This window comes from Bombina bombina, chromosome 2, assembly GCF_027579735.1.
Source record: "Bombina bombina isolate aBomBom1 chromosome 2, aBomBom1.pri, whole genome shotgun sequence".
NCBI classification, from domain to species: domain Eukaryota; kingdom Metazoa; phylum Chordata; class Amphibia; order Anura; family Bombinatoridae; genus Bombina; species Bombina bombina.
The window spans coordinates 968,966,917-968,991,781 of NC_069500.1; the positions used below are offsets into that span (position 1 = coordinate 968,966,917).

General features: G+C 39.1%; 1 protein-coding gene across 2 annotated transcripts in view; it reads right to left on the reverse strand.

The window, feature by feature from the left end:
- Positions 1-458: 458 nt before the first annotated feature.
- Positions 459-24,865, reverse strand: part of LOC128649916 (alcohol dehydrogenase 1) — a 106,311-nt gene continuing 81,904 nt past the window's right edge. For both annotated transcript variants that reach the window (XM_053703470.1, XM_053703468.1), the window contains one exon: positions 459-700. In XM_053703470.1, the coding sequence (XP_053559445.1) occupies positions 684-700 (17 nt within the window). In that variant the 3' untranslated portion in view covers positions 459-683. The remainder of the gene's footprint in view (positions 701-24,865) is intronic.

Below are 24,865 nucleotides of genomic sequence, written 5' to 3' on the forward strand. Positions count from 1 at the left end.
TTAATAAATTGGGCCCCCTGTCTTCACATCCCTCTAACGTCAGTTGATGACACAAGTTTGATTCTACTTCTGTAGGTGCCATTACTGATGTCTACTGCAAATGAGAAACTGGTGTTAAAAATATAAAGCAAATGTGGACACAACATTGAAAAGACTATATATAGCCATGTACAGTTATCCAACCCCTGCATTTTGCAGGTCCACAGCAGAGGAGAGTCTAATTTCCCCCTATTCATTTATGGAAAACACCAGGAATGCCCCCAGAAAGCTACTTGTTAGTTTTTTTTGACAACAGGACAGAAGACTAATACCCTTAAAAATAAAGTAATGATATTGTTTGTTTTTAACAGTGGTATTTTAAAGCACTTTTGTACTACACCAAACTACAAATAAATTCTTATTATGTTGTTTTTGGACAAGCAAAAAAAAAAAAAACAACAAAAAACACTGGACACAAATGAAGATCAAATTCATCATTTTAATGTAATTTACATTAGATTTCAGTCGTTTTTATATCTAAATATTAATTCTAACAGTTGTATTTTCTATAATTTAGCAACAGAATGCATATCTGTATAAGTTTTAGATGGTTATGAAATTACGTTTACTATACATAACCGGTAGTGAACCACCAGAGATAATACTGCTCACTAGTTCTTCAGTAAATCTAGGAAATCAGAACATCAGGATGGTGCGAATACTTTAGAAGAAAAAAACAAAAACATATATATTAATGGAAATCATTAGAACACATAATATACAGTATGATATAATCTTTCTTTAAACAAATCCTTAATCGTATTTATTTATCGCATGAAGAATTCTTGGCAATAAACATATAAAAAACCATTCGTTTAGAGCACTCTAATCTCATTAAGTTGAACTGACTGTATTTTGCAACCATTTGTTCGGCATCAGGTAAAGCCAGCTTTGTAGATCTATGCCGATAAAATGTACCACCTTCATAACACTTGCATATTACAAAACAAACAATATTTTCTCTAACACAGTATGGGGTCCCAATAATGTTGTAAAAATTGTATTAGTAAAAATCTAATAGGATCATTTAACTTAAATCTGTAGGTTTTTTTGTTTTTTGCAGCATATTAATAATCCTCTCTTAATTGTTGTATGGAGACATTGGCATTCTTTGTTGAAGATAAAATTTAGGTAGGTAGTATGCATAGGGTTGCCACCTCGGCCATGTTTTCCGGGACACTTATGAGTTACTCATGCTGCAGGGTAAGCAGGTTGGAACATGTATTATGCCTCTGGACATCACATAAATAGTGCTGATGAACAGCACAATACATGTTCCTCCCTGCACACCCTGCAGCATGTGTAACTCATAAGAGTCCAGGAAAAAATGGCTGAGGTGGCAACCCTAAGTATGCATGTTTAGAGCACTATATTGCAACAAACACCGCTGCCACCTAGTGCTCTAGCCAGTGCATAACATTGTTAAAAGTATAATTGCTAAACTTCTGCCATATATTGCCCCAGAGCCTTCTAAGCTGATTTCCAAAGATAACTGAAGTAAATTGTAACATTGATTATTTTTCTTTTTTTAAAACGGCATACTGGTTTCCAAAACGGTCCTCAGGTTTCACTATCAGACCAGATTTTCAGGATGACCTTGGATGAGAGCAGGTAAAATAACCAGGTTTAGTAATCAGTTGATTGTTTCACCTGTGCTCTAGTGCAGATATCCACAAAATGTGGCCTGTTAGGAAGGCCTGGGGTCTGAGGTTTGAAAAGCAGTTTTCTATCTGAATCATGAAAGAAAATGAGGGGTTCCATGCCCCTTTAATAATGCAATGACAAGAGTCAATCCCAGGTGACAGCCTGTTAACTAATTTCCCATCTTTAGCCTGGGCCTTGCTGACCTACCCCTAAATACATCACAACCAGTATATGTTATTACAGTTTACTTCATTAACATGACCAATACTCACTTCTATGGGTAGGCTTACCAGAAGTCCCACTTTTACTGGGATTGTCCCGGTTTGGATTCGCTGTCCCAGTGTCCCACCCAGTTGTTCATTCTGTCCCAGTAGGGTTGCCACCTCCAGGTTTCAAATAATGTGTCCGGGTTTCAGACCACCTGAAACCCGGACACATTATTCAAAATGACTGGACTGTGGCTCTCCAGCATAGTTGGATGCTGGTACTTTGTTACATACAGCCCTGCTTAGCTTAACGTTTGTGTCCTTCAAAGTTTACATTTAGTAATACAGGCTGAGTGAGCAGCGTAGGTTTTTTTTTAATTTTGTAGTACTACTTGGTTTATTTTTCTAAGAATTTAACACCCCCCCCCCAACCCTTGGTGTCATTGCCGGTAATACACCTTTAGGTGAATCATATGGGTATGACTAGGAAGTACAGACAGGCAGGGTTTTTGGCCTGGATCTTGCTTTACTTCATGCAGAATAGCATTTTGGCTATAATCTTCCTGCATTATGGTATAGAGTAGCCTCTTAAACAGCTTTAGCAGGTACGTGTTTCTTTTTTACTTTCATTCAATGTTGTATTTATGCCTTATAAGTATTTGGCTCTGTTCCTTAATTAGACACATAAAACACATTACACCGCAGATATTAAATTGTGAAATTGATCATTATGAAAGTGATAATTATGCTTGATGTTTGGCATTATTTAGAATCTGAGATTTAGATTAATGATTTATTTGCCATGACAACATAATGGTGCCTTTTTCACTAGGGGGTGGTGTTATGGTCTATTTAAACTGTGTGATTCACTTGTTTGACTGAGGAAGGGTAGAGTATCCACAAAACATTACACACATAAAAGCTACTACTTTAAAAGGACCGGTAATTGCCACGCCCCCTTGACCACGCTCCTGACCACACCCCCACTGGCACCGCACCAGGTGGTCCCAGTTTCACCTCTAAAAATTATGGTAAGCCTATCTATGGGGGATAAAAAAACAATAAAACCATGCTTTAGAATATGTACATGCAGTCAAGTAAAACATTAACTATGCAATGGCCCTTCATGAAATTGGTTCATTGGACTTTGCACTCTTTAAAATGTTAATAGTTAACTTTACCATATCTGCATTTGTAATTGTTACTTTTTGTTTAAATTATAATAGACAGGCGATGGGTTAAAAATGAAAATATGAACTATGTACACATTTTTGTTAATAACAATTTTTTTGCAGCACTTGAGCTGAAAGGGATTGAGTCAAGTTAAAATTAACAGTAGCGCTTTACAAATTTAAAGAGATATACATTTTTCTTTCATGATTCAAATAGAGCATGCAATGTTAAACAACTTACTAATTTACTTCTAATATCAAATTGTCTTCTTTCTTTTGCTATATTTGTCGAAAAGCAAGAACGTAAGCTCAGGAGCGTGCACGTGTCTGGAGCACTATATGGCTGAAGTTTTGCAAAAATGTGATCCATTTGCAAAAGCACTACATGGCAGCGCTATTTCCTGCCATGTAGTGCTCCGAATACCTACCTAGGTATCTCTTCAACAAAGAATAACATAATGAAGCAAATCTGATAATAAAAGAAAATTGGAAACATTTTAAAAATTGCATGCTCTATCTGAATCACTAAAGACATTGGGGCCTATTTATCAAGCCGTCAAATTTCTTGCATTCGCCGGCACCAATACGCTCACCTAAGATCCCCTAACATCGCTGCCGCGGACCTGAATACACTCTCCAAAGTTACCAAAAAAGCTGTCAAAAAGCCACGCACCAAGTACGAGGCGATGAGCAGCGGACTGTTGTTAACTAACAGTCATCGATCTCGCTGCTTTTCGGCTTTTTCCCACATTTATTGGTATACTGTCACTAAACACCCACACTATTCTAAACTGTTTAACCCCTATCCCGCTGTTCAAGTACCCTGCAGCAACTATAAAGTTATTAACCCTTAAACCGCCTCTCCCGGAGCCCACCGCCACTCTAATAAACTTATTAACCCCTATCCTGCCGCTCCCAGAGCCCACCGCCACCTACATTATGTTATTAACCCCTAATCTGCCCCTCCTACAATGCTGCCACCTACATTATACTTATTAACCCCTAATCTGCCGTCCCCAACATCGCCGCCACTATATTAAATTTATTAACCCCTAAACCTAAGTCTAACCCTAACACTCCCTAACTTAAATATAATTTAAATAAATATAAAGAAAATTACTATCATTAACTAAATTATTCCTATTTAAAACTAAATACCTGTAAAATAAACCCTAAGCTAGCTACAATATAACTAATAGTTACATTGTATCTATCTTAGGGTTTATTTTTATTTTACAGGCAAGTTTGTATTTATTTTACCTAGGTAGAATAGTTACTAAATAGTTATTAACTATTTAATAGCTACCTAGCTAAAATAAATACAATAAAACCTAACCTAAGTTACACTAACACCTAACAACTACACTACAATTAAATACAATTAAATAAATTACATACAATTAACTAAATTATATACAATTATCAAAAGTAGAAACCCCCCCCACTAAATTACAGAAAATAATAAACAAATTATAAGATATTTAAACTAATTACACCTAATCTAATAGCCCTATCAAAATAAAAAAAGCCCCCCAAAATAAAAAAAAAACTAGCCTAAACTAAACTACCAATAGCCTTTAAAAGGGCCTTTTGCGGGGCATTGCCCCAAAGTAATCAGCTCTTTTACCTGAAAAAAAAAAATACAAACAACCCCTCCAACAGTAAAACCCACCACCCACACAACCAACCCCCCAAAAAAATACTAACTAAAAAAACCTAAGCTCCCCATTGCCCTGAAAACGGCATTTGGATGGGCATTGCCCTTAAAAGGGCAGTTAGCTCTTTTGCGGCCCAAAGCCCTAACCTAAAAATAAAACCCACCCAATACACCCTTAAAAAAAAACCTAACACTAACCCCCTGAAGATAGACTTATCGGGAGAAGTCTTCATCCAAGCCGGGCAGAAGTGGTCCTCCAGAAGGCAGAAGTCTTCATCCAGACGGCATCTTCTATCTTCATCCATCCGGCGCGGAGCGGGTCCATCTTCAAGACATCCGACGCAGAGCATCCTCTTCTGCCGACGACTACCCGATGAATGAAGGTTCCTTTAAGTGACGTCATCCAAGATGGTGTCCCTTAGATTCCGATTGGCTGATAGAATTCTATCAGCCAATCGGAATTAAGGTTGAAAAAATCCTATTGGCTGATGCAATCAGCCAATAGGATTAAAGTTCAATCCTATTGGCTGATCCAATCAGCCAATAGGATTGAGCTTGCATTCTATTGGCTGTTCCAATCAGCCAATAGGATTGAACTTCAATCCTATTGGCTGATTGCATCAGCCAATAGGATTTTTTCTACCTTAATTCTATCAGCCAATCGGAATCTAAGGGACGCCATCTTGGATGACGTCACTTAAAGGAACCTTCATTCGTCAGGTAGTCGTCGGCAGAAGAGGATGCTCCGTGTCGGATGTCTTGGAGATGGACCACTTTGTCCAGTTTGGATGAAGACGTCTCCTGGTAAGTTGATCTCCGGGGGTTAGTGTTAGGTTTTTTAAGGGTGTATTGGGTGGGTTTTATTTTTAGGTTAGGGCTTTGGGCCACAAAAGAGCTAACTGCCCTTTTAAGGGCAATGCCCATCCAAATGCCCTTTTCAGGGCAATGGGGAGCTTAGGTTTTTTTAGTTAGTATTTTATTTGGGGGGTTGGTTGTGTGGGTGGTGGGTTTTACTGTTGGGGGGTTGTTTGTATTTTATTTTACAGGTAAAAGAGCTGATTACTTTGGGGCAATGCCCCACAAAAGTCCCTTTTAAGGGCTATTGGTAGTTTAGTTTAGGCTAGGGGTTTTTTTATTTTGGGGGGGCTTTTTTATTTTTATAGGGCTATTAGATTAGGTATAATTAGTTTAAATATCTGATAATTAGTTTTTTATTTATTGTTATTTAGTGTTTTTTTTGTACTTTAGATAATTGTATATAATTTAGTTAATTGTATTTAATTTATGTAATTTATTTAATTGTAGTGTAGTGTTAGGTGCTAGTGTAACTTAGGTTAGGTTTTATTTTACAGGTCAATTTGTATTTATTTTAGCTAGGTAGCTATTAAATAGTTAAAGGGGCACTGAACCCAAATTTTTTCTTTTGTGATTCAGATAGAGCATGCAATTTTAAGCAACTTTCTAATTTACTCCTATTATCAAATTTTCTTCATTCTCTTGGTATTTTTATTTGAAAAGCAAGAATGTAAGTTTAGATGCCGGCCCATTTTTGGTGAACAACCTGGGTTGTCCTTGCTGATTGGACAGCACCAATAAACAATTGCTGTCCATGGTTCTGAACTACAAATTGACTGGCTCCTTAGCTTAGATGCCTTCTTTTTCAAATAAAGATAGCAAGAGAACAAAGAAAAATTGATAATAGGAGTAAATTAGAAAGTTGCTTAAAATTGCATGCTCTATCTAAATCATAAAAGAAAAAAATTGGGTTAAGTGTCCCTTTAATTACTATTTAGTAACTATTCTACCTAGTTAAAATAAATACAAACTTGCATGTAAAATAAAAATAAACCCTTAGCTAGCTACAATGTAACTATTAGTTATATTGTAGCTAGCTTAGGGTTTATTTTACACGTAAGTATTTAGTTTTAAATAGGAATAATTTACAACTAGATTATGAGTTTTGCATTAGGAGGGGTGCGGTGCTAACGAGCAGTTTATGCTCACCGCTCACTTGCAGACAGCACTGGTATTACGGGTTTTTACAAACCCGGCGTTAACTGCAAAAAAGTGAGCGAAGAGCAAAATTTAGCTCCACATTTCACCTCAATACCAGCGCTGCTTACGTTAGCGGTGAGCTGGTCGTACGTGCTCGTGCACGATTTCCCCATAGGAATCAATGGGGGAGAGCCAGCTGAAAAAAAAACTAACACCTGCAAAAAAGCAGCGTAAAGCTCCTAACGCAGCCCCATTGATTCCTATGGTGAAATACTTTTTATGTCTACACATAACACCCTAACATGAACCCCGAGTCTAAACACCCCTAATATTACACTTATTAACCCCTTATCTGCCGCCCCCGACATCGCCGACACCTGCATTATATTATTAACCCCCAATCTGCCACTCCCGACATCGCCACCACCTACATTATAGTTATGAACCCCTAATCTGCCACCCCCAACATCGCCGACACCTACATTATACTTATTAACGCCTAATCTGCCGTCCCAAATGTCGCTGCAACCTAACTACATTTATTAACCCCTAATCTGCCACCCACGTCGCCACCACTATAATAAAGTCTAACCCTAACCCCAACCCCCCCTAACTTAAATATAATTACAATAAATCTAAATAAAATTACGACAATTACCTAAATATTTCCTATTTAAAACTAAATACTTACCTATAAAATAAACCCTAAAATAGCTACAATATAACTAACTAGTACTAAAGCCCGTGTACACGGGCCATTTTTTGCAGTACAGCGGTCCCACCCCTTGCTCTCTCCCCCCTCTCTTTTGCTCTCTCTTCCCCCCTCTCTTTTGCTTTCTCTCCCCCTCTCTTTTGCTGTCTCTCCCCCCTCTCCTTTGCTCTCTCTCCCCCCTCTCCTTTGCTCTCTCTCTCCCCTCTCCTTTGCTCTCTCTCTCCCCTCTTTTGCTCTCTCTCTCTCCCCTCTTTGTCTCTCTCCCCCCCTCTTTGGCTCTCTCCCCTCTTTGGCTCTCTTTCCTCTTTGGCTCTCTCTCTCTCCCCCCTCTTTGGCTCTCCCCCCCTTTTGCTCTCTCTCCTCTTTGGCTCTCTTTCCTCTTTGGCTCTCTCTCCTCTTTGGCTCTCTTTCCTCTTTGGCTCTCTCTCTCCCCCCTCTTTGGCTCTCCCCCCCTTTGGCTCTCTCCCCCCCTCTTTGGCACTTCTCCCCCCCTCTCTGGCTCTGTCTTCATTGAAAGCCTTTGCCTCTCTGGCCACGCCCCCATCGCGGCACCCCACCCAACCACGCCCCATCGCGGTGACACCCGCCCGGCCACGCCCCTCGTGACGCCCGGCCATGCCCCCATCGCAACGCTCCCGTCGGCCACGCTCCCTGACACTCAGCTTCAGCCTTGCTCTGTGCTGAGTGTCAGGATCCAAACGGTCAGGTATGTTTGTCACGTGCAGTCTCTACTGCGCATGACTGCATCTGACAAACATACTTGGCCATTTATTATATAGGATAGTTACATTGTAGCTATCTTAGGGTTTATTTTTATTTTACAGGCAAGTTTGTATTTATTTTAACTAGGTAGAATAGTTACTAAATAGTTATTAACTATTTAATAACTACCTAGTTAAAATAAAGACACATTTACCTGTAAAATAAAACCTAACCTAAATTACACTAACACCTAACACTACACTATAATTAAATAAATTTACTAAATTAAATATAATTATTTACAATAAAATAAAAGTACTAAATGTTACAGGTAAATTTGTCTTTATTTTAACTAGGTAGTTATTAAATAGTTAATAACTATTTAATAACTATTCTACCTAGTTAAAATAAATACAAAGTTGCCTGTAAAATAAAAATAAACCCTAAGATAGCTACAATGTAACTATTAGTTATATTGTAGCTAGTTTAGGGTTTATTTTATAGGTAAGTATTTAGTTTTAAATAGGAATTATTTAGGTAATTGTAGTAATTTTATTTAAATTATATTTAAGTTAGGGGGTGTTAGGGTTAGGTTAAGACTTAGGTTTAGGGGTTAATACATTTAATATAGTGGCGGCGACGTTGTGGGCGGCAGATTAGGGGTTAATAAATGTAGGTAGGTGTCGGCGATGTTAGGGACGGCAGATTTGGGGTTAATAATATTTAACTAGTGTTTGCGATGCGGGATTGCGGCGGTTTAGGGGTTAGTATATTTATTATAGTGGTGGCGATGTCCAGTTCGGCAGATTAGGGGTTAAAATTTTTCTTTTAGTGTTTGCGATGTGGGGGGGGGGCTCGGTTTAGGGGTTAATAGGTAGTTTATGGGTGTTAGTGTACTTTTTAGCACTTTAGTTAAGAGTTTTATGCTACGGCGTTGTAGTGTAAAACTCTTAACTACTGACTTTAAAATGCGGTACCAGGCTTGACAGGAGAGGGTGTACCGCTCACTTTTGGTCAGACTCTTAATACCGGTGCTATGCAAGTCCCATTGAAAATATAGGATATGCAATTGACGTAAGTGGATTTGCGGTATTTCCGAATCTTGCCAAAAAAGTGAGCGGTGAGCCTGTACCTTCAAGACTCGTAATACCAGCGGGCGTTAAAAAGCAGCGTTGGGACCGGCCAACGCTGCTTTTTAAGCCTAACACACAACTCTTAATCTAGCCGTTAGTTAATGATAGTAATTTTCTTTATATTTATTTAAATTAGATTTGATAGGGGGTGTTAGGGTTAGACTTAGGTTTAGGGGTTAATAAATTTAATATAGTGGCGGCGACGTTGGGGATGGCAGATTAGGGGTTAATAAGTATAATGTAGGTGGCGGCGGTGTCGGGGGCAGATTAGGGGTTAATAAGTATAATGTAGGTGGCGGCGGTGGCGGGCAGGCAGATTAGGGGTTAATAAGTATAATGTAGGTGTCAGCGGTGTCGGGGGGCAGATTAGGGGTTAATAAGTATAATGTAGGTGGCGGCGGTGTAGGGGACGGCAGATTAGGGGTGTTTAGACTCAGGGGTTATGTTAGGGTGTTAGGTGTAAACGTAACTTTATTCTCCCATAGGAATCAATGGGATATCTGGCAGCAGCGAACATGAGCTTTGCTGCTTTCTGACTCTCATTGATTCCTATGGCATCCGCCGCCTCCAGGGCGGCGGATTTAAAAGCAGGTATGCTGGGCCGGAATAGTGGCAAGCGTACCTGGTAGAAATTTGATAACTAGCAAAAGTAGTCAGATAGTGCCAAATTTGCATTAAGAACATCTGTAGTGATGTAAGCATCGATCTGTATCGGACTGAGACCAGCGGATCGTATGTTACATCACAAAATTCTACTTTTGCCGGTCTGTAGGCTTTGATAAATAAGGGGAATCAGGCTCGCCACAATTACGCTGGGGAATTCCAGCATATTTGCAGTTGACGGCTTGATAAATGGGTTTCAAATGCCTTTAAATAGAAGTATTTCTGCAGGTTTTGTGTCTACTATGGCACACCACACCAAAGACAATTGGGCAGCATGCATGGGCATTTCAATCTCATGTGTTCTGAGTGCCTTTGGTAATACTATCTTTTCACTAGCAGTAGTGTGAGCTTGCACTAGACAAAAATCTACACTTGACCTATCTCTATATGCCCGGAGGGCCTATGTACTTTTTATTCCTTAAGCGATAGCCTAATGAGCACTAACATCAGCAAGTCTGATAGTGCAGGTGTGCTACACCTGTCACATAATAGATTTCTATGGGGGCTTGGAGTAAAATTCATCTTGCATATCACTCAAACGATTACCCAAGGGTGTGCAAGTAGTGAATTTCTTCATATAGTTCTGTGCTATACTACTAATAATAATGGTTTACTTCAGGTCTTTAAAAATGCTAACTTGGACAATAGTATTTTGGATTAAAGCTATGTAATTTAATTCAGTTTAATTTTCCAATTGGATTATGTACCTGGTCATATAAAAATATAAAACATACAATATCATGCTACAAGAAGTAAATATTATAGAATATTGAATGCTCATAGGCTCTCTATAGGCCTTGTTGTAACTGCAAAATCATGTTTTGTAAGTAGCCAATTCTGCATTTACCATATATAGTTGTGTTATATGTCCAATGCACTATATAGCTCACATCTTCATCATCAACACTTGCAAATTGGTTTATGTAAATGTTTTTAGTTGTAAAATGTTCATGTCTTTAGTGCTGAAGACCTGGCAGACTACTTTTTAAACAAAACACGTACTATCCGAAGCAACATCCCAACACCAACCTGCAATATTCCAACAACAGGCCCAGTTACTCCCTCTGCCACCCTCTGCATCTTCCATCCAGCAACTGAAAATGAAGTTTCATCCCATCTAATACCCTCCCTGTCTTCCACCCTCACTCCTGCTCTTACTCACATCGTCAATCTATCTCTCTACCGGTTCATTCCCATCTTCTTTCAAACACGCAAAAGTCACTCCCATGATCAAAAAAACCCTCCCTCGACCCTAATTCTCCTGAAAGCAACGGACTATATCACTACTTCCACTAACATCAAAACTCCTTGAAAAACTAGTTTACAATCGCCTAACCCACTTTATGTCCACCAACTCCTTGCTTGACTCCCTGCAATCTAGATTCCGCCCCAAACACTCAACTGAGACTGCCCTTACCAAGGTTACTAACGATCTTCTTACTGCTAAAAATATTGTCCACTACTCTATACTCATCTTACTTGACCTCTCAGCTGCCTTCGACACAGTTGACCACCCCCCCCCCCCTCCTACAGACCCTTAGCTCTTTTGGCCTCTGTGACACTGCTCTTTCCTGGATGCACTCCTATCTTTCTCTGTGTCATTTGCCAGCGACTCCTCCTCTCCAATGCTTCTGTCTGTTGGAGTACCTCAAGGATCTGTTCTGAGTCCTCTACTCTTCTCCATTTACTTCTTCACTGGTTAAACTTGAGTTATGGCTTCAAATATCAGTTCTATGCTGATGACACCCAAATCTACCTCTCCACCCCTGCTCTCTGTCCCTCTGTCCTTTCTCATGTCAGCGACTGCTTATCTGGTATTTCTTCCTGGATGGCCTCTCACCACCTAAAGATTAACATGTCCAAGACTGAGCTCCTTCTTATCCCCCCTCAAGCTCTACACCGACTTCTGATTTCTCTATCTCTGTTGACGGCATCACTATTTCCCCATAGCCCAAAGTCCGCTGCCTTAGAATTACACTTGACTCAAATCTATCCTTCATCCCCCATATCCAATCACTTTCTACATCCTGCCGCAACCATCTACACAATATTTCAAAGATTCACCCTTTTCTGAGCGCTAACACAACAAAGCAAATAATCCACTTCCTTGTTATTTCCCGACTTGACTACTGCAATAACTTACTTACCGGCCTTCCTCTTTCCCGCCTCTCCCCCCTTCAATCCATCCTACATGCCTCTGCCAGGCTTATACACCTTTCCTGTTGCGATATATCTGCTGCACCTCTCTGCGAGTCACTTCATTGGTTCCCCATTCACAGCAGAATTAAATTCAAAATGATCACCCTTACGTACAAAGCTCTCACCAACGTCGCTCCCCTCTACCTATACTCTCTAATAAACAATGACCTGCTTCTTGCATCCTCGACTATCACCTCTTCCCATGATAGACTGGAGGACTTCTGTCGTGCAGTACCTACCCTCTGGAACACTCTCTCTTGTGCTGTCAGGCTTTGCCCTAATCTTTCTTCCTTTAAATGCACCCTGAAGACTTTTCTGTTCAGAGAAGCCTAGCACCCAACTCAATAATAAATTAATTTCACTTACCTAACATTTCCCTCATCTAACATTCTCAATCTTTCAGTCCTCACATCCTGTTTCTCAACCTCCTACCCTTCTAGATAGTAAGTTCCCAAGGGAATAGGGCCCTAAATTCCTCCTGTATGTTTGTAAATTTTGTCCTGTCTCTTACAAGTTTTATATCATTGTTTTATTTAAATGAACTGTATCCATGGACAGCGCTGCAGAATATGTTGGTGCTTCATAAATAAAGTATAATAATAATAATAATAATGTTGGTTTTATTATGGTAAAGTTCTCTTGATGAATAGAATGGAAGGTGTCTTAGGTGCTGCCGGTATTTTACCAACATGGCCGGTATTTTTAAAGTTCAGATCAGAGTTGAGAATAAAGATGTAATATAGAAATAAAGATGCTATCATGGTCAAATTTTTTCTATGGGTATTGGAATCTAATTATAAACAAACAATAGTTTAAAATCGGTCCTAGCAGCTTTAGGTCCTGATTTGTGCTGAATAATTAGTTATGCTAATTTATACTAATAATTTTTTCACAGAAAAGGTGGCAACCCTACACCTATACCTGGGCCCAGCATACAAAATTCATTAAAACTCTACTGCCACTGTGAAGTCTCTCTATTATTTATATGTACAGATCAGCAAATTACAGCAGTGGGTAAAGGTCAGCATGTACAGTGGCATGTATGGGCCAGCAGTTTACAGAAGTGAGTAAGGGTCAGCAGGTAGAGTAGCATTTATAGGCCAGCAGGTTACAGAAGTGGGTAAGGGTCAGCAGGTAGAGTGGCATTTATAGGCCAGCAGGTTACAGCAGTGGGTAAGCATTAGCAGGTACAGTGACATGTATACGCCAGCAGTGAATAAAGGTCAGCAGGTACAGTGGCATTTAAAAGCCAGCAATTAACAGCAGTGGGTAAAGGTAAGCAGGTACAGTGGCATGTTTAGACCAGCAAGTTACAGCAGTGGGCAAGGGTCAATGGGTACAGTGCTATGTATGAGCCAGCAGTGAGTAAGGATCAGCAGGTACAGTGACATGTATAGACCAGCAGGTTACAGCAGTGAGTTAGGGTCAGCAGGTACAGTACCATGTATAGACCAGCAGGATACAGCAGTGGGTAAGGGTAAGCAGGTAAAGTGGCATTTATAAGCTAGCAGGTTACACCAGTGGGTAAGGGTTAGCAGGTACAGTGGCATGTATAGACCAGCAGGTTACAGAAGTGGGTAAGGGTCAACAGATACAGTGCTATGTATGAGCCAGCATTGAGTACGGGTCAGCAGGTACAGTACCATGTATAGACCAGCAGGTTACAGCAGTGGGTAAGGGTCAGCAGGTACAGTACCATGTATAGACCAGCAGGTTACAGCAGTGGGTAATGGTCAGCAGGTACAGTGGCATGTATAGACCAGCAGGATACAGCAGTGAGTAAGGGTCAACAGGTAAAGTGGCATTTATAAGCTAGAAGGTTACAGCAGTGGGTAAGGGCCAGCAGGTACAGTGGCATGTATAGGCCAGCAGTTTACAGCAGTGAGTTAGGGTCAGCAGGTACAGTACCATGTATATACCAGCAGGTTACAGCAGTGAGTTAGGGTCAGCAGGTACAGTACCATGTATAGACCAGCAGGTTACAGCAGTGGGTAAGGGTCAGCAGGTACAGTGGCATGTATAGGCCAGCAGGTTACAGCAGTGGGTAAGGGTCAGCAGGTACAGTGGTATGTATAGACCAGCAGGTTACAGCAATGGGTAAGGGTCAGCAGGTACAGTGCTATATATGAGCCAGCAGTGATTAAGGGTCAGCAGGTACAGTGGCATGTATAGACCAGCAGGTTACAGCAGTGGGTAAGGGTCATCAGGTACAGTGGCATTTATAAACTATCAGGTTACACCAGTGAGTAAGGGTCAGCAGGTACAGTACCATGTGTAGACCAGAAGGTTACAGCAGTGAGTTAGGGTCAGCAGGTACAGTACCATGTATAGACCAGCAGGTTACAGCAGTGGGTAAGGGTCAGCAGGTACAGTGGCATGTATAGGCCAGCAGGTTACAGCAGTGAGTTAGGGTCAGCAGGTACAGTACCATGTATAGACCAGCAGGTTACAGCAGTGGGTAAGGGTCATCAGGTACAGTGGCATTTATAAACTATCAGGTTACACCAGTGAGTAAGGGTCAGCAGGTACAGTACCATGTATAGACCAGCAGGTTACAGCAGTGAGTTAGGGTCAGCAGGTACAGTACCATGTATAGACCAGCAGGTTACAGCAGTGGGTAAGGGTCAGCAGGTACAGTGGCATGTATAGGCCAGCAGGTTACAGCAGTGGTATGTATAGACCGGCAGGTTACAGAAGTGGGTAAGGGTCAGCAGGTACCATGTATAGACCAGCAGGTTACAGCAGTGGGTAAGGGTCAGCAGGTACCATGTATAGACCAGCAGGTTACAGCAGTGGGTAAGGGTCAGCAGGTACCATGTATAGACCGGCAGGTTACAGCAGTGGGTAAGGGTCAGCAGGTACCATGTATAGACCAGGAGGTTACAGCAGTGGGTAAGGGTCAGCAGGTACAGTACCATGTATAGACCAGCAGGTTACACCAGTGAGTAAGGGTCAGCAGGTACAGTACCATGTATAGACCAGCAGGTTACAGCAGTGAGTTAGGGTCAGCAGGTACAGTACCATGTATAGACCAGCAGGTTACAGCAGTGGGTAAGGGTCAGCAGGTACCATGTATAGACTGGCAGGTTACAGCAGTGGGTAAGGGTCAGCAGGTACCATGTATAGACCAGGAGGTTACAGCAGTGGGTAAGGGTCAGCAGGTACAGTGGCATGTATAGGCCAGCAGGTTACAGCAGTGGGTAAGGGTCAGCAGGTACAGTGGCATGTATATACCAGCAGGTTACAGCAGTGGGTAAGGCTCAGCAGGTACAGTGGCATGTATAGACCAGCAGGTTACAGCAGTGGGTAAGGGTCAGCAGGTACAGTGGCATGTATAGACCAGCAGGTTACAGCAGTGGGTAAGGGTCAGCAGTTACAGTGGCATGTATAGACCAGCAGGTTACAGCAGTGGGTAAGGGTCAGCAGGTACAGTGGCATGTATAGACCAGCAGGTTACAGCAGTGGGTAAGGGTCAGCAGGTACAGTGGCATGTATAGACCAGGAGGTTACAGCAGTGGGTAAGGGTCAGCAGGTACAGTGGCATGTATAGACTAGGAGGTTGCAGCAGTGGGTAAGGGTCAGCAGGTACAGTGGCATGTATAGACCAGGAGGTTACAGCAGTGGGTAAGGGTCAGCAGGTACAGTGGCATGTATAGACTAGGAGGTTGCAGCAGTGGGTAAGGGTCAGCAGGTACAGTGGCATGTATAGACCAGCAGGTTACAGCAGTGGGTAAGGGTCAGCAGGTACAGTGGTATGTATAGACCAGCAGGTTACAGCAATGGGTAAGGGTCAGCAGGTACAGTGCTATATATGAGCCAGCAGTGATTAAGGGTCAGCAGGTACAGTGGCATGTATAGACCAGCAGGTTACAGCAGTGGGTAAGGGTCATCAGGTACAGTGGCATTTATAAACTATCAGGTTACACCAGTGAGTAAGGGTCAGCAGGTACAGTACCATGTGTAGACCAGAAGGTTACAGCAGTGAGTTAGGGTCAGCAGGTACAGTACCATGTATAGACCAGCAGGTTACAGCAGTGGGTAAGGGTCAGCAGGTACAGTGGCATGTATAGGCCAGCAGGTTACAGCAGTGAGTTAGGGTCAGCAGGTACAGTACCATGTATAGACCAGCAGGTTACAGCAGTGGGTAAGGGTCATCAGGTACAGTGGCATTTATAAACTATCAGGTTACACCAGTGAGTAAGGGTCAGCAGGTACAGTACCATGTATAGACCAGCAGGTTACAGCAGTGAGTTAGGGTCAGCAGGTACAGTACCATGTATAGACCAGCAGGTTACAGCAGTGGGTAAGGGTCAGCAGGTACAGTGGCATGTATAGGCCAGCAGGTTACAGCAGTGGTATGTATAGACCGGCAGGTTACAGAAGTGGGTAAGGGTCAGCAGGTACCATGTATAGACCAGCAGGTTACAGCAGTGGGTAAGGGTCAGCAGGTACCATGTATAGACCAGCAGGTTACAGCAGTGGGTAAGGGTCAGCAGGTACCATGTATAGACCGGCAGGTTACAGCAGTGGGTAAGGGTCAGCAGGTACCATGTATAGACCAGGAGGTTACAGCAGTGGGTAAGGGTCAGCAGGTACAGTACCATGTATAGACCAGCAGGTTACACCAGTGAGTAAGGGTCAGCAGGTACAGTACCATGTATAGACCAGCAGGTTACAGCAGTGAGTTAGGGTCAGCAGGTACAGTACCATGTATAGACCAGCAGGTTACAGCAGTGGGTAAGGGTCAGCAGGTACCATGTATAGACTGGCAGGTTACAGCAGTGGGTAAGGGTCAGCAGGTACCATGTATAGACCAGGAGGTTACAGCAGTGGGTAAGGGTCAGCAGGTACAGTGGCATGTATAGGCCAGCAGGTTACAGCAGTGGGTAAGGGTCAGCAGGTACAGTGGCATGTATATACCAGCAGGTTACAGCAGTGGGTAAGGCTCAGCAGGTACAGTGGCATGTATAGACCAGCAGGTTACAGCAGTGGGTAAGGGTCAGCAGGTACAGTGGCATGTATAGACCAGCAGGTTACAGCAGTGGGTAAGGGTCAGCAGTTACAGTGGCATGTATAGACCAGCAGGTTACAGCAGTGGGTAAGGGTCAGCAGGTACAGTGGCATGTATAGACCAGCAGGTTACAGCAGTGGGTAAGGGTCAGCAGGTACAGTGGCATGTATAGACCAGGAGGTTACAGCAGTGGGTAAGGGTCAGCAGGTACAGTGGCATGTATAGACTAGGAGGTTGCAGCAGTGGGTAAGGGTCAGCAGGTACAGTGGCATGTATAGACCAGGAGGTTACAGCAGTGGGTAAGGGTCAGCAGGTACAGTGGCATGTATAGACTAGGAGGTTGCAGCAGTGGGTAAGGGTCAGCAGGTACAGTGGCATGTATAGACCAGCAGGTTACAGCAGTGGGTAAGGGTCAGCAGGTACAGTGGCATGTATAGGCCAGCAGGTTACAGCAGGGGGTAAGGGTCAGCAGGTACAGTGGCATGTATAAGTGCAGTTTAAAGTATTGAGTAATGATCAATAGAAACAATGGTATGCACAGATCAGCAGGTTACAGCAGTATATAAGTTCCAGTACTGATAATGACATGTATATACCAGCAGGTAACAGTGGCAGGTAAGGGCCAGCAGGCATAAGGGTATGCATAGGAGACAAGAGGTTTGTTATAGATACAGGCACTCTTTTCTCTAATAAGCTACCCCAAATGGTGAGTAGATCTCCTAACTACTGACCATGGGGTATGGGGTAGCGCTAAAAAAGCATAGAGATAAGGAAAAATATTTAAATGCAATTATATGCAAATATAGTAGAATGCAATTGTTTTATACAAATACTACAAAAAAATAGTTATTAAATGATGAGTGTATACAGACACCTGATGTTGTAAGTGTAATTATAATTGTACTTTTAAATATCAGTGATAAGTGCTAGTTTAGTGCTAAAAAATCCTAGAGGAAACTAATAATTCAAATCCAATTAATGTAGAAATATATTTCAATTAGTTCGTACAGGAAGCAAAATAACCAGTAATAAATGTCTACTAAAAACATGAAATATAATTGTAAAGAGATAATGAATGCCAAGTGTAAACAACGATTTATGTGATACATGAAACTAAGTAATCAGTGATCAGCGCTTGACTTGCGCTCAAGGGGATGTCTAAAAGAAAAATAAGTCCTAAATATAAAATAATCCTAAAGAAAATGCATCCTATAAATTCGTGTAAGGAATAAATAAATAAAGTTCATATGTGAATACAGTGACTAAATAAAACACATGTGTAGTTTCCAATATAATATGTGATCGTATGTGCAGTGATTATTATTTAAAAAATTAATTTGAGACAATGAATGTATATATAAATAAATTGAGTAACAGAAAATTAAATAGATAACTTTTATATGAACATTTAATTATATTAAAAAACAAAGTAAGATGCCGGCATCAGATTAAATGAATAATATGACAATAATATGACAATAATACATACAATTAGAAGACCTTCAGGAACCTGTAAAAACACAAAGAAATACACAAAACAAAAGAAGACTAGAGGTATAAGAGGGAGAGGAACCTCTAAACAAAACAGTAAAAAGACAACAGCAATAAAATCCCGTATTTTTAACATTAGTAAAACCATCCTGAATGAGAAACAAGAGGAAATTTTGAATAAAGGCCTCACCTTTGCTCCTTCCTGTAAATTGAATAAGTTTGAGACATTAATCAATATTAATCAATTCATATGCAAATTAACGTTGAAAAGATACTTCCTTAAGAACCCCACACAATACAAACCAACAATTGAAAAAGACAACTATATTCATACAAACTACAAACCCAAATCTAGCTTGTACCCAATTAATGAAAAAAGTGAACATATCAAACTCTATGAACAAAACATCAAGAAGGACCTTAAGTCACTAGATCAATCTAAAATAACATGGAATAATTTAACTAAAAAAGAAACTCAGGTACTTAATGAACTTAAAAACAACAAACAGATAGTGATAAAACTAGCAGACAAAGGTGGAGGCATTGTTGTCATGGACACAAGCTATTATCTAGAAGAAGCAAATATACTTTTGAACGATAGAACTACATATATCAAACTAACAATGAATCCTTTAAAAAAACAAACGCAGCAACTAGATACCCTCCTCAAAAATGCCAGATTAGAAGGGATTATCAATCAATCTGAAATAGAATTTTTGTCTATGACTCATCCAAAGACCCCCACATTCTACTTTTTACCCAAAGTCTATAAACATCGAATTAGACCTCCTGGACGTCCCATAATATCAGGGATAGGTTCTCTCACCTCTAGTCTTTCTCAGTACGTAGACTTCTTCCTACAGAAATATGTGATAAACTTAAAATCTTATTTGAGGGATTCGACACATTCCATTAAGAATTTAATCTGGCAGGAGAATTACATCCTAGTCACATGCAATGTGAATTCACTTTATACCAACATTTCACATAACTTAGGTATAACTGCAGTGAAAACATATCTGGATAAGGACAATGAACTTCCATCTACACAGAATAAGTTTATTTTGGATTGCATAAAGTTCATTCTTTCTAACAATAGTTTTTTATTTAATGAGGAAATATATTTGGAAGTTAACCCCTTAATGACCACAATATACCCTGTATGTCACTGGTCGTTAAGGGTTTTTTCAGGACATAATAGCTTAAGGGGTTAAGGGTACTGCGATGGGCACAAGGTTCACCCCTAGCTATGCTAATTTGTTCATGGGCCATTTGAAAACATCTTTATTAATGACGGCCCATGGGGGGCGAACCTTGTGCTCTATTGCAGATACATTGATGATATCTTCATAGTGTGGAAAGGAGACATTGAACTACTTGATTCTTTCATGATCGATATGAACACTAACGATCTGGGAATTTCCTTCACCCATGAATACAGTAGTAATAAAATAAATTTTTTAGATATTGAGGTTGAAGTCAAGAACAATCAAATAATAACCAGAACCTATTTTAAAGACATCGACGCAAATAACTATATACATTTTGAAAGCTGTCACCTAACACTATGGAAATCTAATATACCTAAAAGTCAATTTATGAGGATAAAGAAAAACTGCACCTCCTCAGATTGCTATCAAACACAATCGGACATTCTCACTCCTAGATTTATAGAAAAAGGCTATGACCAAAAAATAATTGAAAAAACACAAAAAGAAGTAGCAAATATAGACAGAGACAGACTACTGATACCCAAGAAAAAGGAGGGAAAATATAACACGGACAACACTTATAAGAAATCTGACTCAGTGGACCTGTTTATACCTTTCATCACTGACTATAGTTCGCAACATCTAGAAATTAAGAAGATCCTAAAAAGACATTGGCACCTTTTAAAACAAGACCATATTTTAGGCCATAACTTAAAAAATCAACCCGATATTATCTACAAAAAAGCTAGAAATTTAAAAACTATACTGTCACCGGGTGAATACAAAAAAGAAAAACAAACCAATGATAGAGACCTTAAAGGCAAAGAACTAATTGGGTATTTTCCGTGCAATACATGCAAATCTTGCCAACATAGCACTAAATTAAAAGAATTAAAATCACCAAATACAGGATATTACACCATTATAAAAGAACTGATTAGATGCACTGATAAAAATGTTATCTACTGTATACAGTGTTCTTGTAATTTCCTTTATTTTGGACAAACAAGTAGAATGCTAAAAGACAGGATACGCGAACACATTCTAAAAATTGAACATGAATCCTCAGACACTAAACTCTATTCACACTTCAAAGAAATACATCAGGGAAATTTAAAACACTTTAAAGCCTGGGGTATAAAAAAACTGACCTTAGGTAAGAGGGGAGGTAATATGAACACACTGTTAATGAAAAAGAAGCTGAATTCATATTTCATTATAATACCCTGCACCCATATGGTCTCAATTCAGAATTGGACCTGAATTCACTCATTTAACATTTGCTGTATAAATTAGAAACCCAGTATCATAAAATCGTGTAACATCCACACTTTAAAAATACTCAAAAATATGTATAACTATCTATAGATGGATAATAATAACTGCAATTTCTGAGGATCATGTTCCTTAGAGTTTCTTATAAAATTCACTTTTTACAAATAAATTTTTTTAAATTTTTTACAAAATATAATTTTTCATAATATCAATTTTTGAATATTATTCTTTTACAATATTAATTTTTGAAGATTCATTTTTATAAAACCTATTTATATCAATCACTTTTATAATATTCACTCTTATAACATTCATTTACATAGGAACATTTTTTACTTTGATTATTTTTATCCTACAAATGTGGTTATATATATATATATGTATGTGCATATACATATATCTTTGGTGTAATTATAAACTAATATATATACAATACATGCATCTTTTATAAACACACATACCTAATTAAATACTATATACAACACTATTGCACGTTTAAGGGTTAGATTAGATTTTAATAAAGGAAATGAAAAATAAAAAATAGGGAATATAAATATGAATTAAAAAATAACAAAAAACTCTTTCTTCTATATATACACAAGTTTCGATACCTATAGTTAGATGTGTTAGAAATAAAATATACATTTGACACATTTGTAACAACTTTATAGTTTCCTTTTCTCAGTTCTGATTAAATAAAATACAGTGATGCTATTATAGTAAAGAATATAGGTTAAACACATAACCATGCTACACAGCACGCTTGTAGAAACAAAAATGCACATAGCCAAATATACCCCAATGATTATGATTGGTAAATACTAGATATTTACATACCGTGACAGTCATCTGTGCAATGTAACCTATCTATCTGAATCAATTTGGATTCATTTAATTTATTCATTTAATTTGTCCTATATCTTTATGTATATAAGTTAAGTTGATTTTTCTAACATTGTTGTTTTGTAAAAACTTTTCTATTATGTCACTAGTTTTTAAATTAGTATCACCAACGGAGAACACTTTGAAGAGTTACACCCACTGAGAGCGAAATTAACCTATGAGGTGAAACCACGGGGTATTTAAAACTTGATCTGTATTAAATGAGCATCTTGATAAAGGCCTACAGGGCTGAAACGCGTAGATTTGCTAATTTTTAACTGAAAGTTTATTGAAAGTTTGCTGAAGTCGCTACTAGTAGGTAAGGTGCATCGAGCCGCTTAAATTTTCTAAAGCAAGCTCCATATGCTTAATTCCTTACCCAGGATCTATTAGCGTGAAGTACACATCTCAAACTTAACTGCATTTGCACTTTACTGGGATTCTGCATGAGCCACATTCTGAACTCAGATCCTGACCTCTAACACCGGAACAGGTAGTAGGACCGAGAACCACAGTTTGCATCGGTATCACATTGCCACAACAGATATCTCGGGTCCCATCATCTACCCACTATACCTACAACTTTGGAAATTGTCCTCTGTGAGTCTAACCACTGGTACATTTCCAGAAAATGCAAGAAAGACATTCCCATTTTGTTGAGACCGCTAACACCTGGAGTAACGGTAACGCTGGAATCACGGTAACATTGTAATCACCCATATGGAACTTCTAATCAATTTCCTTGTGTTCTCCGTGCCAGCATAGTTACGGACATTCAATTTTTTACATGAACTTTTAGCCCTTTATCCATGTATTAATGTTTTTATCTACTATTGCATAATTGTATGTATTTATTGTCATATTATTGTCATATTATTCATTTAATCTGATGCCGGCATCTTACTTTGTTTTTTAATATAATTAAATGTTCATATAAAAGTTATCTATTTAATTTTCTGTTACTCAATTTATTTATATATACATTCATTGTCTCAAATTAATTTTTTAAATAATAATCACTGCACATACGATCACATATTATATTGGAAACTACACATGTGTTTTATTTAGTCACTATAAGGGTATGCATAGGCCAACAAGTTACAGCAATAGACAAGAGCCAGTATTGACAATGGCATGTACAGGCATACCTCAGAGACACTGCAGGTTTGATTCCTGACCACCGCAATAAAAGCGATTTACTTTTTTTTGTTTCCCAGTGCATAAAAAAAGTAATATTTAAACTATACTATATATAGTCTAGTAAGTGTGCAATAGTATTATGTCTTAAAAAACAATGAACATCCCTTAATTAAAAAAATAATAATGTATTTCTAAAAAATGCTAACCATCATCTAAGCCTTCTTTGCTGGTGGTGTGTATATATAGGTGTGTATATGTGTATTTATGTGTTTATATTATACGTGTAATGTGTATATATTTTGGGAAAATGGCGCCAATAGACTTGCTCAACACAGGGTTGCCACAAACCTTCAATTTGTAAAAAGAGCAATAATTATGAAGCACAATAAAGCAAAGTGCATTAAGACGAGGTATCCCTATATATAGCAGCAGGTTACAGCAGTTGGTAATCAACAATAAGCACAATGACACATATAGGGCAGTAGGTTACAGCAGCAGATAAGGGCAAGTAGATACCATGGTATGTATAGGCCAGTAAGTTACAGCAGTGGGTTATGACCAGTAGGATACTATGACACTATGACCAGGAAAAGCCAGGTGTAGAGTGTCTGACAGATGCTTTGTTCTTCAACAGAATTTGTAATGCTTTCCAGAAGGTATATAGTACTCTATACCAGGAGAGGTACCAATAGAGTGAAATGATTTGTATCATATTCAGTGGAGATTAACTGCATCATTTGTGTTTTATCTGGCGACATAGGCATAGAAAAATCTCATGTTGCTTTCTATTCTATAATGCATATTGAAGAAAAACAAATAAGCATTAAAATATTGGGGGGCTTTATTTTTAAGGTTAAGAGATACTCAAGTATATATTGTTTACAGTCTGTATAGGGACAAGCAACACAAACACAAGAAGAAAAAAAGTTGTTTTAGTAAGCAATAGAAACAAAACATAAAACAGATTTATTTTAAAATAACCTCTTTCAGATGAAACAAAGAAAATGTGCTCCTAAAGGCTTTTATATTTTCTTAAATATACAGAAATAAATACATAATCTTAAAAACTGCAGTAACATAAAAATATCACAATGTAAATTGTTATGTGTTTATGAAACTTCAACTACCAAAAGGATAAAGTGCAATGAGTCATAAAGATCAAGGTAATTGATCCACCTAGTTATAAAGGTTACCCAGAAAGCCTTGTAAACACCTTTGCACGTAACCTGATTGTTGCCCTATGGCCGTGTCAGTAGTTTCTATTTAGCTGGTCTGGACCACCTATTTAGCAACTAAATATTTTCTTTGGCTACCACAAAGATCAAGATTTAAAACAATAGAAGAAATAGTAGCACTGCAGAAATGCAAACAGAGCAAAGAAAGGGAATTTATATTTAGTTTAAGCTTGAACAAGCATTCTATTTTAATTAAGGAGAGAGAAAAAGAGCAATATTAAAAGTTAGTCTGGAATGTTTATAAGGAACCCAAAATTCATTTAGCACAATTAAAAGGACATTCAAATATTTTATGCATAAAAAGGTTAAAGGGACATACAACCCTGACTTTTTTTCTTCATGATTCAGATAGAGCATACGTTTGTAAACAACTTTCCAATTTACTTCTGTTATCAATTTTGCTTCATTTCCTTGGTATCCTTTGTTGAAGGAGCAGCAAAGCACTACTGGGAGTTAGCTGAACACATCGGTAAGCAAATCCCAAGAGGGATTTAT